General features: G+C 48.0%; 1 protein-coding gene across 1 annotated transcript in view; it reads right to left on the reverse strand.

Annotated features, from left to right (window-relative positions):
* Nucleotides 1–3,109: 3,109 nt before the first annotated feature.
* Nucleotides 3,110–14,336, reverse strand: part of IGSF3 (immunoglobulin superfamily member 3) — a gene marked incomplete at its 3' end in the record, with an annotated part of 95,702 nt that continues 84,475 nt past the window's right edge. Inside the window, exons 9-12 of the mRNA XM_079724596.1 lie at nucleotides 13,507–13,917; nucleotides 9,630–10,037; nucleotides 5,184–5,669; nucleotides 3,110–3,360 (exon numbers count right to left, since the gene is read on the reverse strand). Coding sequence (XP_079580722.1) covers nucleotides 3,110–3,360; nucleotides 5,184–5,669; nucleotides 9,630–10,037; nucleotides 13,507–13,917 — 1,556 coding nt within the window. The remainder of the gene's footprint in view (nucleotides 3,361–5,183; nucleotides 5,670–9,629; nucleotides 10,038–13,506; nucleotides 13,918–14,336) is intronic.

The following is a 14,336-nucleotide window of genomic DNA, read 5'->3' on the forward strand; positions in this document are numbered from 1 at the left end:
AGTAAAGTGTCTTGAGAAAGGGGTGGTTTTTATCACTTGTACAAAGGTGCCACTTGCACTGGGGGTGAGGCGTGATAATAGAAGCCGCAATTCACAAACCCTGAGTTTAGCAAGCCAGAGTCAGGGGCAGGACTCCAGGCCCCCAGGGCACAGCTCCGTACTCAGAGTGGCAGGTTAGTGAGGAGAAAGAAGGACAGTGGACTCTAGTCAATGTAAACAGCCATATTTTCAACATAATTTACTACAGGTCTCTGAAGTGTATATAAAACATTTTAGTGCAACATCTTACAAATAGTTTTCCTTTAAAAAAACAAACAAAAACAAATCAACAGCTCTCTACATCATGCATGGGTAGTTTGCCTACCCTACCTCTTTTTTTTCTTCTTCAAAAGTTAACGCAGAGAAACCATTGTTTGAAAAGAATATGAAAACTTGCTACAGAAACACCCTGGGGAAAGAGGGTGTGGTCATATCCATGTCCTGGAACGGGCCTAGCACAGTGTCGTTTTTCATTAATGCAACATCGTAGATGTAGATAAGTCAAGAGAGCAGTCGGCAGTTTTCCTCTGCGTGTCTCTCCTGTAGGCAACTTGCAGTGAGGTTTCCCAGCCACTGGAGGCCACCATTATCACTCATCTGATGCCACATTTCCATAGAAATGGCCAAAGAAAGAAGGTCCTGGGGATTTTCATAGAAAGCTGAAAAGCTCACCCTTTGACAGTATCCCCTGGCCCGATAGAAAACGCACAGAAAAAAAAAGTTATTAAAATACTGGCTTCGGTTTCTTTTTTTCCTTTCAAATCTCCTGCAAGTGCTTCACTTACTTATGTGCAGCACTGGCTTTTCTTTCTTCTGTGAACCAATTCAAACTCAGATCTTCATTATGCGTCCCAGTTCCAGCCAGCCCTCCGGCATCTTTCCTTTCAGACAGAGGGAATGTACATCATCTTCTCGAGTTGACTCTGTCTACGAATTAAGGGCCAGCAATTTCCCACTGAAAGCCCACACCCTGAAATGAAGAAACTGGGCCAAAGACCGCCTGATTTCCTCAACACTGCGCCTGTTGTGTACCTCTACAGCATTGATGCAGCACAAGAAATGGGGATGAGCACGAGGCATCAGTGGGATTCAGGTGGCCGTGCCTACACAGTCTCACAGGAGAGGACTGGTGTATCTGGGAGGGAGAGAAGGCAGCCTATGTAAGCCCCTCAGAAAATGGTTGGGCAGTTGCCTTGCTTCCCCCTTGGCTATGACACATCAAAGCACCTGCCGAGCACCCAGGCCCCCTGCACACCCGCAGACGCCAATAAGGATCAGCACCCACGTGGCCTGGAATCCTAGAGCCCTCCCCTGGAGTGTGTTCTGTCTCAGAACAGGGTTTCACACTAATCTCTCTGGTTAGACTTAGTTCCAGAATCCCTGGAGGTTTTTTCCAAAGTGGGAAGTCCCTTGGGATTCAAGCTGCAAGTTCATAAGGAAGGGAGATGGAACTTTTGGCCAGCAAAATATGAGAAAGCCAGGGCAGAAAAACATCTTCATGGAGTGGGCAAAAGGAAACACTTGCAACCAATGATGCTCTGGAGCCCGGCATCTTGCCCAGCAAGTGTAAAATAAAAGGTGACACTGGCCTTCGCCAGGCTTTACGGGGCATTCAAATAAAAAGCTGCCATGACAGTGAACAACCAAATCACCTAAAGCCACAAACAAGATCTAAGAAAGGGAAAGATAAAAAATCCACAGACAGGCATGTGATCACTTTCTGCTGAGATGAGGTAATCCATAAAGATTACAAAGGGCTGTGTCTGGGCCTCACCTGGGCAGATATTCTTATGGCAGTGAGATGCAGGTCAAACGGCGAAGAAGAAAGACATCAGTATCTTTGAGAAAAACCTAATTGGAAGGAAGAAGGAAAACCTAGTCTTCATATCTCCAGGGAGGTAGTTATTCCTCCCTGTTCTACAATGGCTGGCTCTGGAAACCCCCTCACCGCTGGCTGACTGTCCCAATGTTCACGAACTTTAGCTGTCAGACAGCCCCAGTGCCTCCCGACAGTGTATGTGGGGGCTGCTGGGCCCTCTGCAGGCACACTGGCCATTTTCCCTTAAGAGTTTGGCAAAGCACCTGAAAATAGAAGCCCACCTGCTCGCAATTATCAGTCAGCGACTGCCCTTGCAGAACAGACCAAGCCAACAACCAGTCTTGTTTCCTTCTTTCACTAATCAGTGACTTTGATCAATCTGAAAGTCAGTAGCTGCTAAAAGCAGCCCTCTGCCCACTTTAACTTGCAAAGCGTGTGCTGTTTGGAGCTTCTGACTTGTTCTCCAACAGAGTCTGTGCATTTTTTGGCAAGGTTGGGATGAAGCCTATTGCCTCCCCAAAGGATAGGCTAGGCTGGGCGCTATCTACTCCTAGTGGGGTTATGCAGGATTTATCTTGTACATACAGTTCTTTGAAGCAAAATTCAATGCTTTCATCTTGACTACAAAGTAGTTCCAACAACTCCAGCTGAGAGAAAATATAAGATACAAATTGGGCCCACACTACACATAATTTTCAAGTCTCATTAAGGAAGTAAAAAATGTTTGGGTATATTTTGATCCATGGGTGGCATTTTCAAGTGTGCAAAAATGAAAAAAAGTCTTGGAAGAGATTCCTTTGCGCTATAAAGTTCGTCCTTCCTGCTGCCATCAGTTGTATTTAAGAGTAATTTGTCCACAACATTACGGAATCCAAAAAGCGTAAACCAAAGGGGTTGAAAAAGCGTCCCTTACAAAGAATAAGAACCCCTGTAACATCTATATCTGAGAATACTATATAAATCGGTGAGTAGACGTGGCACCGGGAGCTACTCACCACTTTACCGAAAACAGAAACAAGCAACCTAATTCGGCAGGATGGCGCCATCTGCTCGAAAATAGCTAACCAACCAAGACTGCCACCTAGAGGCAGTCTGCCTCTGGCTGAGCGACGACTCGGAACACTTCTCAAGTCCGACCCTGTTCTGTGAGAGCGCCCCAGAGGTCCGGTGCTGTCCACTGTCTGATCGCAGAGCAAGAGGCAGTGGGGAGAGCCTCAGCTCCTCCGTGGCTTATGACCGCCAGGGGTCCCCTTAGTCTATGGCTCCTGGGTGGATACTGAGCACAGGGGGCTCCAGGCAAGTGGGGGAGTAGTTGAGGTGTGGTTCCTTGATCCACAACAGGGGCACCCCATTCTTCCCGTCGGAGTTCTTGCTGGAGTTCCGGCTCTTGAAGCGCACCAGCAGGATGGTGATGATAAGGATGCCAAAGATGGGGAAAGGGTAGAAGAAGACAAAGTAGAAGAGCGCGTCGTTGGAGCAGATGATGGACTGCAGGGTGGAACCTGAAAAGGACCGAGAGGGTGACAGGACAATGAGGGCTGAGAACCTGGACTCTCACTCACTCCTGAAGACCCCACCCAACTGCATGGATGCAACTTGGCAGGACTCCTGCATCCACCCTGTCTTTCCCCTCCTGCCACTACTGGAAGGCAGACTACCCTGGTATTCTTGTTTTCACAACCGCATCTCTTCCAACACAGCTGGAAGTTCAAACAAAGCCATGCCTCCATTTCCCACTATGAGTCAGTTGTATTGCTTGGAAAGCCACACAAGAAAGTGTAATTTATTGATTGTGAACTCAACTGTATCTGAGGTGGTGAAGACGCTGAATCCACTTCAGCCTGAAACTCCTTCCTGGTTGTATTTTACATGTCCCTTTGCACTTAGTTCTGCTGCCAATGTCCTTCTTTGGAACAGAACGCATTCTCTACCCACCAGCTTCTGAGAGCAGTTTTACCAGAAATGATGCTCATTTGATTAATGTTATCAGTTAAAAAGTCATTATGGACCACTTACAAATGTCTGTAGTGTATCTGTGGCTGCACAGAACACAGTGTTAGTTATTCCTGGAAACAGAGGAGAATGAAACCTCACACCCCTGACCTCATCAAGGACTGCTGCTCTGTGACAGGGCTCTGGGAGGCTGCATTTTCTCTGTAAAATAAGGCTGCTGGATGATCTCTGTGTGCTATGAAGTTTACTAAGTTTGGACAGCCACAGTGGGCAGAAAAAATGTGGTCTAAACACCTTCCCTTGTACTTTTGGACAGTGGGTTATTCAGCAGATCGTTAGGGGGTCTAAGTATGATTTAGGGTTTTTTGGGGGGTTTTTTTGGCTTTCCTTTCTACTGCATAGCTGTTGCTCATTAGTATTATTAAGAAAATTTAACACACACTTACACTTATTAGATTTCCAAGGTCTATGAGATTGGTGATATCAAACACTTTTGACCAACGAAACCTCAATTTCATAAGGTTCTATTTAATAAACAGGAGGTTATCAAAGAAAAGAAAAAGCTGACAAAACTCAAAATGATCTGATAAAATGCTGTGATTGAGAAGAAGTTGAAATTTTTAGCCAATTTTTAATTTCTGTATCATAGGCTAATTCTACTATAACAAACACCATTTTCAGTCTGATAAATTCCACATTTTGACAGAAGGTCAACCAAAAGAGCTCCTCGTTAGAACTAATAATTCAGGTCAGCAAAAATTTCCTCCAGTCTCTGTTCATGAGTCCCTTGGTATTATAAAAACATTGGGTTCTGGATCATTCTGTAGCAACAGCTGCTGGCTAACAGAGCTGCTGCTAAGCTCTTTCCAGATGCTCTGTAACATCACTGTCCTTCTAGGCTGGTCTTCCCAACTAACATGCAAAATCCACCTAATCCTCCAAGTTGCCTCCAAAATAAAAATGACTCAGGAACTTGAGAAAAAGGGAGAATGGCAGTGAGGTAGTCAGACTTCATTTTATTTTTTCTTCCTCTTCTGTTGCTGATTTGCTAAAAAGAGACTAAGCTGGATATTCTAACAAGTAACAAGGTAACATCTACCAATACACTTGTATAATGAAATCCAACTAAAATTGAATCTGGTGGAGCATCAAGCTTATTATAAAGATCATCACTTCAATGATCACTTTAATTCCTATCTCTATTTTTCCCAAGGGCAATCAAGGGTCAGTTATATGAACTGGTTTGTCAAATCCTAAATGCCCACAACAGGCAAGAAAACTGCTTAGTAGTCCACCATCAAGCTCTGATTTTATCTTCCGGACAGCTGGAATCAACAGTGACATCCTCCCCCTGAAAACTGGAAAAACTCACTTGTGTCCAGAACCCGGATGCCGATGGGGGCCGACTCTTCCTCTGTCAGCCGGTACCATTCCTTCTGAGGGCTGGGCAGCCACTCCTCCACGTGGCAGGAGTAGTTGCCCGTGTCCTGAGGGCTTGCCTGCAGCACTGTGAGCCGGTAGAGTAGCGGGGAGAGCCTCTGGAAGCGAAGCCTGCCCTCCCAGGGGCTGCCCTCTGGGCCAAAGACAGCGTCTGGGCCCACGCTCAGCAGGGCTGTCCGTTCTGTGGGGTCCTCTTCCTCCTCTTCCTCCTCTTCTTCCCCCTCCTCCCCCTCCTCCTCCCCATCTTCCAGGCCAGGGCTGCGCCTTTTCCCTCCAGCTTTAGTCCTCAGGGAGTACCAGGCCACAGCGAAGCGGGAGTCCTGGCTGGAGCGAGACACGATGTTACAGTCCAGCTGGAAAGCTGCCTTCTCGGACACCGTGGCGTTGGGGACCACCGTGTCCACCTGCAGGGCGGCATCTGGGGGAGACAAGGCTGTTTTAATTTCTGTTCAAAACAACCTAAATGTCCACCACTAAATATGTTCTAGTAATATACAAGAGGATTCTATGTAGCTACTGAAAGGAACAAAGGGGCGTTGTGTGCAGAGAGGTGGAAGGAGATTCAAGAAAAATTGTTAGAGTACAGCACAGTGTGTACTCTATGCATCATCGAGTGGAAGAAAATAGAAAATAAGTTTTATACTGACATAAGAATCTGTTTATATTTGCATGGAATATCTGTGGAAGAATGCACAAGGAGCTGGTAACATGGATGCTTATAGGAATCCAGGGAGGGAGGGACACTTATTTTCACTGTAACCCCTTGTAGTGGTTGAATAGTGTCCCCCCAAATTCATGTCCACCTGGACCCTCCGAATTTCCTTAACTGGAAATAGGGTCTTTGCAGATGTAATTAGTTAAGATGTACTCATATACTGATTTGGGGCAGGCCTGAATATAAGAAGAGGAGAGGACACAGAGAGACACACAGAGAGGAGGACACGGGAAGGCAGAGGCAGAGACTGGAGTGATGCAGCCACAAGCCAGGGAACATGGGGCCGTGAGAAGCTGGAAGAGGCAAGGAAGGACCCCTCCCTAGAACCTTCGGGGAGCAGGGGCCTGATGACACCTTGATTTCACACTTCTAGCCTCCAGAACTGAGAGAGAATAGATTTCTGTTGTTTGAAGCTACAATGCTTGTGCTAATCTGTTATGGCAGCCCTTGGAAATGAATTCACCCCATCAGCAGCTTTTGAATTTAAACTGGGTACATGTAGATTATTGCCTATACCACAGGGAACCAACCCAAGCAGGTAAAAATTCTCCAAGGACTGAAGCTAAACAACAGACAATAAACCTGAAAGGGCCCCTCACCCTGAGTATGGACCCCCAGGAGGATAACACAGACAGCATCCTGACAGAGGTGGGAGATGCAGACTAGCCACGGAGAGACACCTGAGCAGGTAAATCACAACCCACAGACATCACCAGACAGCTGTATCTGTTTCTTTCCTTCGCGGGTTTTGGCTCACTGGGGTAGGTTCTAAACAAGTAATTCACTCCCTACCTCCTCAAGGGCCTCCCTTTGGCTCTGTTTATGAAATGCTCATGAAAGATGCCAATGTGGCATCAACGAAAGTAGAGAGACCAAATCGGATTCTACTTGGATGACAACCAAATAGGAACATTTCCCAAGTACTGTCCTGGGCTTTCAATGAAGTGGCTGAATCGGCGTGCCAGTGAACACAAAGCTGGTTACCACTGCTTCCGTGGGGCTCTGACAAGCCCCTCCCCGACCCCCTCAGCATATCTGGAACCTTGTGTGCACCACTGGACACAAAAACTTAGGAGCCAGCTATAGGTGGCAGGCACGGTGCATCAGCCCAGCTATCACCGGGGCTGGGGAGAGATGCTGGAGGGTGGAAAGCGGCAGGACAGGAAATCAGTTCACAGGCAACTCAAACTCCCTCACTCATCGCCTTATCCCTCCAGGGAGCAAGGCGGACGTGCCAACAGAGAGAGATGCTGTGCAGTGAGGCAGTGGACCCATCATGGCAAGGTGGTCAGGGACCGTGGGACATTCAGTTCCCCAGAAGGGCCTCTTCCCATCTACTCTCTCTTTGCTGTCTTCTTGTCTAAAGCTCACAATTTTTCGGGGCCCCTTCAAGTGCCTTGTCTCTGTTAATGAATTAAGTTTTTGGTTTCCCTGTCCCCTTGTAGAAGAGGCCAAAGTATCTCCCTGGTCAGCCTTTGACACTCTTTCCTTCCTTTTCCATGTGTAAGCTACAAGAAAAAAGTTCGTCCCTGCCCCTCCCCGAGGTCAGGCTGATGCTCCCATGCTGTGACCTTGACCAGTGACTCTGGGCTGTGGGTGAGGAATGAAGTTCTCTCTCTTCCCCAGTGAGCCAAACACAACTACTAATCTACTCAGCTACAATCTCACCCAGGGTAGTCCTTCAGTTTATATATTTCGTACTATGGTCGCCCCTAAGCAATGCAAGGCGATTCTTAACCCAACTTTTAGAGCTCTTTTATTTCAAGTCTTCTATATGTTCAACTTATATCTCAGAAAAAAAGCTTTGAGGTACATCTACATAATGAATGTTATGCAACCAGTAAAAATGGTGGACATGAAATGCTTTCAATGACATGGGGAAAGGCTCACAAAAGAATGCTGAGTGGGGAAAAAAAAATCACATAAAACAATAAGATCCTGACTTCGTTTAGAAAGAAAGAGAGAGAGAGAGAGGGAGAGAGACAGAGGGAATATGAAGATATGTAGGTAGTGAGATTACACATAACTTTTTGGTTTTTTGGCTGTAGAGCATGAGGGATCTCAGTTCCTCGACCAGGGATTGAACCTGTGCCCCCTGCGTTGGAAGCGCGGAGTCTTAACCACTGGACCCCCAGGGAAGTCCCCACAGATAAATTTTCTTTTCAAAACTGTATTTTTCTGTTTTCCAAATGCTTTGTTATTAGCATGACCACCTTATATAATCAGGGAAGAAAGGAAGGAAGGAAGGGAGGGAAGGAGGGAGGGAGGGAGGAAGGCAGGCTACTCAACTGACTGAACACAAGGCAGCCTCAGGGCTGCAGATTCAGGGGTCACATTGTGAGCACACAGTGTGGCGGGAGGGAAACTTGGGTTACCACCCAGTCTGCTCAGAGTACTGGCTGTGCGACACTTCTCTTCAGGCTTCAGTTCCCTCGACAGTAAAACCCACCACTTGAGGCTGTGGTGAAGACTGAACATAAACAGCCTCACTGTGGCTGGGACGCAGCTGGCTGCCTCCTCCCACGCTGCCTGGGGCCTCAGTGTGCGGATCTCCAAAATGGGTGGGAGGTGTAGGAGGAGAGTGCTCAGCTGCCGTGTTTACCATTTACCTTTGGGAAAAGACACGCAGCAGCTTCTAAGCAAGGGGGACGGGGGAAGAAAGCTCAGGGGAAATATGAGTGACTCAAAGTAGAGGCAATTTCCCCTCCAGCTTAGGCAAGACACGGAGGAGAGAGATAATGTCCCTCTCCTGTAACAAAGGCTGTATGCACTCCCCGAAGTGTGTTCATTGATGTGTGGGGCGGGCACAGCCGTGAAGCTCCAGGATTCCACCAACAAAAAGAGCTGCTCTACTTAGATGTGAAAACATTATGAAAGCTTCCAACAGTGCCCACCACCACAAACAGAACCCCGGATGCTCAGAACACAAGACAAAGCATTCCCCTGGATGGAGGTCACAGTGCATTTCTGCTCCATGTCCTTCAGGGGATCACTGACTTTTTGCTCTGATATGAATGAATGATGATGTGATGTTTCTCAGGACACAGGAACCCTGCACATCTTTGCTTTAATTATGTGTTTGAATGTGGAACAATAATTCTACCCAGTAATTATATGCATTTGGGTACTTTAGAAGCAACAATAAAGAAAAGCACAAGGCCACATAGAACAGTCATTAGTACCAATAAAATTATTAGGAAGTGAGAGTATAAAGGCTGCAGTTACTTCATTTTCCATTTAGATCATATGAATCAATTCTTTTCCACTGAAAATCCACAAGCTGAATTTTCTGAACCACATGGCTACTGTTTCAAGATTTTTGCCACTTGTCTGAATCTGAATGTATTCTTTAAAAAGAAAATATTCTAGGCTCTGCAATAAATAATTGACAAATGCTACTCTAGTTAAGAAATAGAATCACCTTAGGCCAAAGCCAGATGTGCAATTTTCCATTCACTAGGGGAAAAAAAATCTCAGACAACCGTGAATGCAAATGTACAACGTAAATGCTCATATACTTAACTTCAAGTAACTAATTAATTGGGTTAATTTAATTAACAATTAGTTCACTTTAAAATTAACTAATTTTATGCAGTGCATAAAATATCACACTTAGAGGGGAACCACCAAAGAGAGCGGAGGCCTGGGGACATTAACCCTCACCTGGTCGCATGACTCGAACAGCCGTCTGGCCAGCAGTGTCCTCTGCCCGTCTGTACCACGTGCCGCCAGGGCTGGGCAGCCACTCCTCGACGCGGCAGCTGTAGGTTCCGCTGTCCTGCACCGCCACATTCTGGATGAAGAGCCGGTACACGCCCGGGGAAGGGCTCTCCAAGTGCAGCCGGCCCTTCAGATTGTTCTTGGCCGCCTGCTCTCCGTAGTGGAAGGTGGCGTCGCGACTCAGGCGGGCCAAGGTCTCCCGCTCTGGGTGGTTGGGCTTCCACACGAACCACTCCACCAGCAGCTGCGAGGCCGCGCTCGTGCGGTTCAGGACCACACACTCCAGCTGCACCTGCCGCGTCTCCAGAACCGACAGGTTGCCCTGCGCCTGGCTGAGCTTCAGGCGGCTGTCTGCAAAGGCGAGGAAAGAGATGTTGCCAACAAGAAAACAACGAGCCACGTGCATGCACCCCTTCCCAGCAGACGTAAGCAGGTGCCTTCCAAACGCAGGAGGACAGCAGCACGCTCAATCAGCAGAAGCACTGCTCAGGCGCACACCCTGAACGTTCTGAGCTCTTGATCACGGGTCTGAGTGCCTGAGTTTCATGGAGTTCAATGTTACGGTAACAGCGGCCCCCTAATTTATAACTGTCATCGGTTCAGATGCTTAGGAGAGGACAAGCGTGCATGGTAGGTGACTCCACGTCCAAGGGACAGCAGACCACAAAGAGTATGGTCAAGGGGAGGGGGTGGCTGGGAAGGGACAGCAAAGGGCATGGTGAGAAGCCTGCTGGGAGAGCAAATTTTTAAAACTGACCACATGATGGCTAGAATGTGCTGGGCTGCCAGCCTCAAAAGAACTGCAGGGGAAAGCCACATCAATACATTCACCAGCTGGACCTAAGAATTGCGGTTCTTACTTTCTTTACCAAAAAACCCCACACGGGTTCCCTCTCAAGGTGGAAGCAGAACTGATCTGACATCAGTAAAGAAAAGACTGATACGGATGGTTGTTTGAAACCTCAGCCAATCAGATTCTCCTCCAGAGAAAAAGTGTCATTAAACGCGGTGCTCTCTGATCACATACAATTTCATAAAGGGCCCAAAAGCCTCTTTGGACCAGAGGGGTTAAAAAGCTATGAAACTGTAAATGCACAGAAGCCCCTGAGAAGGACACCTCCTGAGTGATATCTGAGGAGGGAGGTACTTTCACTTTTCACTTTAATAATGTCAGAATGTTTTATAATGCACATTTATTTCACCTTCATAATAAAACGTCAAAAAATTTAAAAAAACAACAGAAAATATATTTCAAATAACCAGTCTCCGAAAATATATACTTGGGAAGATATTAACTCTGCCCTTCTCTGGGTTGAAAGATTATTTTCTCCTTTGTGCTTTTTTAGTATTTTCCAAAAGCTCTATAAATGTATGCTTTCTTATAAAAAAAAGCGGGGGAGGGGGTGGGGACTAGACGAAGTGAGGCGGGGAGGGGGGAGAAAAACACACAAATTAAAAATCTCAACAGAAAAGGGGGAATGTGTTGTTTTAATCTGTGTCCTGTGAGTTTTCTGTTTATAGTGTTAATGTTCCCCATAAGCAGGGATTTCACTGTGTTTTGACAAGAACCCCTACGGCCCTAGTGCACTGCCCCAGTTAGCTTGCTGTGAGTCTGTAATCTCCAATGGGGAAATACCCTTGATAAATTTAGGACCTACCAAGAACCTCTTAGTTTCAGCACAAATGAGAAAAGGGAAAGGCAGAATGATGACTAAGAGGAAACACGGTGGGGGAGGGGTGACCATGACCTCCCAATGGGGAAAACAGTCAGAACTGAGAAAAGACAGGAAGAACAGAAACCTGAAAGAACATCTGTGGGCCTAATGGCAACCTTCAGTTCTCAAAAGCCCCAGGGACTGGCCTGAAGGCAGGATGTAGGTCACTGGAAATACCAACAGGAATCACTTAGACCAGAGCTTCCTATTTTAGGCACCAGAAGGGTCGGCACGAAATGTCATCGTGGGCAGACCTGAATCCCTGGATTGAGAATCCCCGGATTGGGGCAGAGTGTGAAATACAATATCCTGAGGAAAGGAGGGGACAAGCCCCATGGCGTTCAGCAAGGGCCAGGCCACATCTGGACTTCTGCATCTGGTTCCATTTGATCACAGAGCTTTTTTTTTTTTTTTTGGCCATGCCACGCCATGAGGGATCTTAGTTCCCTGACCAGGGATCGAACCCGCACCCCCTACAGTGGAAGCACGGAGTCTTAATCACTAGACCACCAGGGATGTCCCAGAATAAACTTTTATTGAGGCCTCCTGGGAGACAAGCCGTGAGGATAGCATGGTAAAGAGAACAGGACCTGTGCTCACTCATGGGGCTACCCATCTAGTGAATTTGAATACATTAAGAGTGAACAAGTGACAGTGTTCGCTACAGTGAACATAATAACCAATGATAAATGAATTTCCATGAGTATAAAATCAGAACAGGTAGTTCATAATTACTCATATATGAATAGGTATGCCAGGTGGTAACATGTGCTATGAAGGGGCTGGGGAAAGGGGATACAGAGTGACTAGGGTGCCATTTTAGTTAAAATGCGCTAGGAATGCCTCCCTGAAGAACGAGATAGATGGACATCTATGGTCAACACGTTCCAGGTTACGAGAACAGCAAGTACAAAGGCCCTGGGGTGTCAAGGAAAGCAACCATTCATTCCTTATTCAACCAGTATTTATTAAGGGTGTCATGTCAGTGGCTGGAGATACAAAGACACAGCACCTGTCCTCAAAATGCTTATGGTATAGTGGAGAAGAAATGAAAATAATTATTACATTATGTATTTTATACAGAACCCCTGGTGATATAGGAGAAATCAGGCAAGGCTTCCTGGAGGTGGTGCTGAGTAAAGTCTTAGGAATGGGGTGAAGACAGGGGAGAAGCCACAGGAGGGGTGCATTCCAGGAGGAGAGGGTAGCATAAGCTAAGGCATGGAGCTCGGACTCAGGGTGGCAACACAGCATCCCACAGCTCATCGGGCACCAGAGGTAGGGATAACAACTAACTATAGGGCACGCAGGAATGAGGGATGGAGAGGGAGCTTAGGGCCACACTATGTGAGAAGTTCAGAGAACTAGAGCTTTTCAACAAGGAGAAAGGGCTCCCTCCCTTCACATGTTTGAAAGGATATGACTCAGACTAATCTTGGGTTGTTCTCGGGCAGACCTAAAACCTGAGAGGGAAATTACAGGGAGGAGGAACTTTTCAACAACCAGGGCTGCCCAAAAGTGGAACTGAGGGCTGTGGAGGCAGTCAGCTCTCCCTCCTGGGAAGTGCTCTGGCAGAAGTCAGACGCTATCTGTCAGGGAGCCGGATATAAACGGAATAAAGGCTGCACCCACAGGGTCTGAGAGGGGGCCAAAGGGTGGTTCTGTTCAGAGACAGGAAGGGCTCATCCGTGGGCTGTGCGTGGTAAGGAAGAAGGGGAAACCAGAAAACGCCCTCCAGGCAGGAATCCTGGGTATGGAGCCGGCACCAGCCTGAGATCCAAGGTGCAAACTGCAAACCCAGAATGAGATCCAGGCGCTGCCAGGGATCCTGCCTTGCCGCACCTTGCGACCCCCAGCTGCCCCTCGGGCCTCTCCCGGGTGAAGATGCTGTGTACAACAGCAGATACTGACAGAGGATGCTTCTCTGAGTTTGCCATCAGCACCAGGACCCACTAGGTAAAGTGGGTGGGCCTGCAGTGGACGAGGATGATGCTCTGTACCACACGCACATCCATCATGGACCCCGCAGAGCCCTGCCACACCCCCAGGCAGTCTCTGCCCTCAGCCTACTGGCCCAGGCTGGCTGTACCCCCGTCTGTCCTTACCTGGCTGCTTCACAGTGACTTCCGTGCGCCCCGAAACCTCCTCTGCCAGCTTGTACCAGGCGTAGTTGGGGCTCAGCAGCCACTCTTCCACATGGCAGTAGTAGCTGCCGCTGTCGCTGACCTCGGCTCTCTGGACAGTGAGGCTGAACAGACCCCCGGACACGTGCCTCTCAAACTGCAGCCTGGCTCTCAGGCCCTCCTCCTCGGCGTAGGTGCCGTACTCAAAGGCGGAGTTGTGGGTGGTTTTGAGGATGAGCTTGCCGTCGGCGTCCGAGGGCTTGTGGACGTACCAGAGCACAGCGAAGTGGGAGTTCTGGCTGGTCTGGGACTTGACTGAACAGTTCAGCTGGATGGGCCTATTTTCCACCAGGGTAAGGGTCCTCTTTGATTTGCTCACCTGCAACTTTGTCACTGCAAAGGAAAAGGGGGTGCTTCAGCAGAATCACCACACACGCCTGGAAATGTGGCCCAAGTCCCACCTCCAGGCTCCCCGCCTGGTTTTGTCCAGCACGGCTCCTAGAGAACCAGACACTGATGGGCTTCCCCCAAAGCATGGCTCGGCGTGAGGACAGCAGAACAGAGCCAATCGCGCCCCAAAGAACCCTCCGCTGGCCTCCTCCTTGCCTCTCCCTGGCTCAGGTCCTCGCCGTCTCTCCTGCCAGCTCTCCCTGCCATCATATGGCCGCCAGGGGGATCCGGCAAAAACACACCCAGCCTGTATCAATTCCCTGCTGAAGAAGTTTAATGGCTCCCAACTGCTTATAGACAAGAAAAAAAATTCCTTTCACGTACAAAGTCCCTCCTGGATCTGGCTCTCACCCCGCTGTCCT

This window comes from Hyperoodon ampullatus, assembly GCF_949752795.1.
Source record: "Hyperoodon ampullatus genome assembly, chromosome: 2".
NCBI classification, from domain to species: Eukaryota; Metazoa; Chordata; class Mammalia; order Artiodactyla; family Ziphiidae; genus Hyperoodon; species Hyperoodon ampullatus.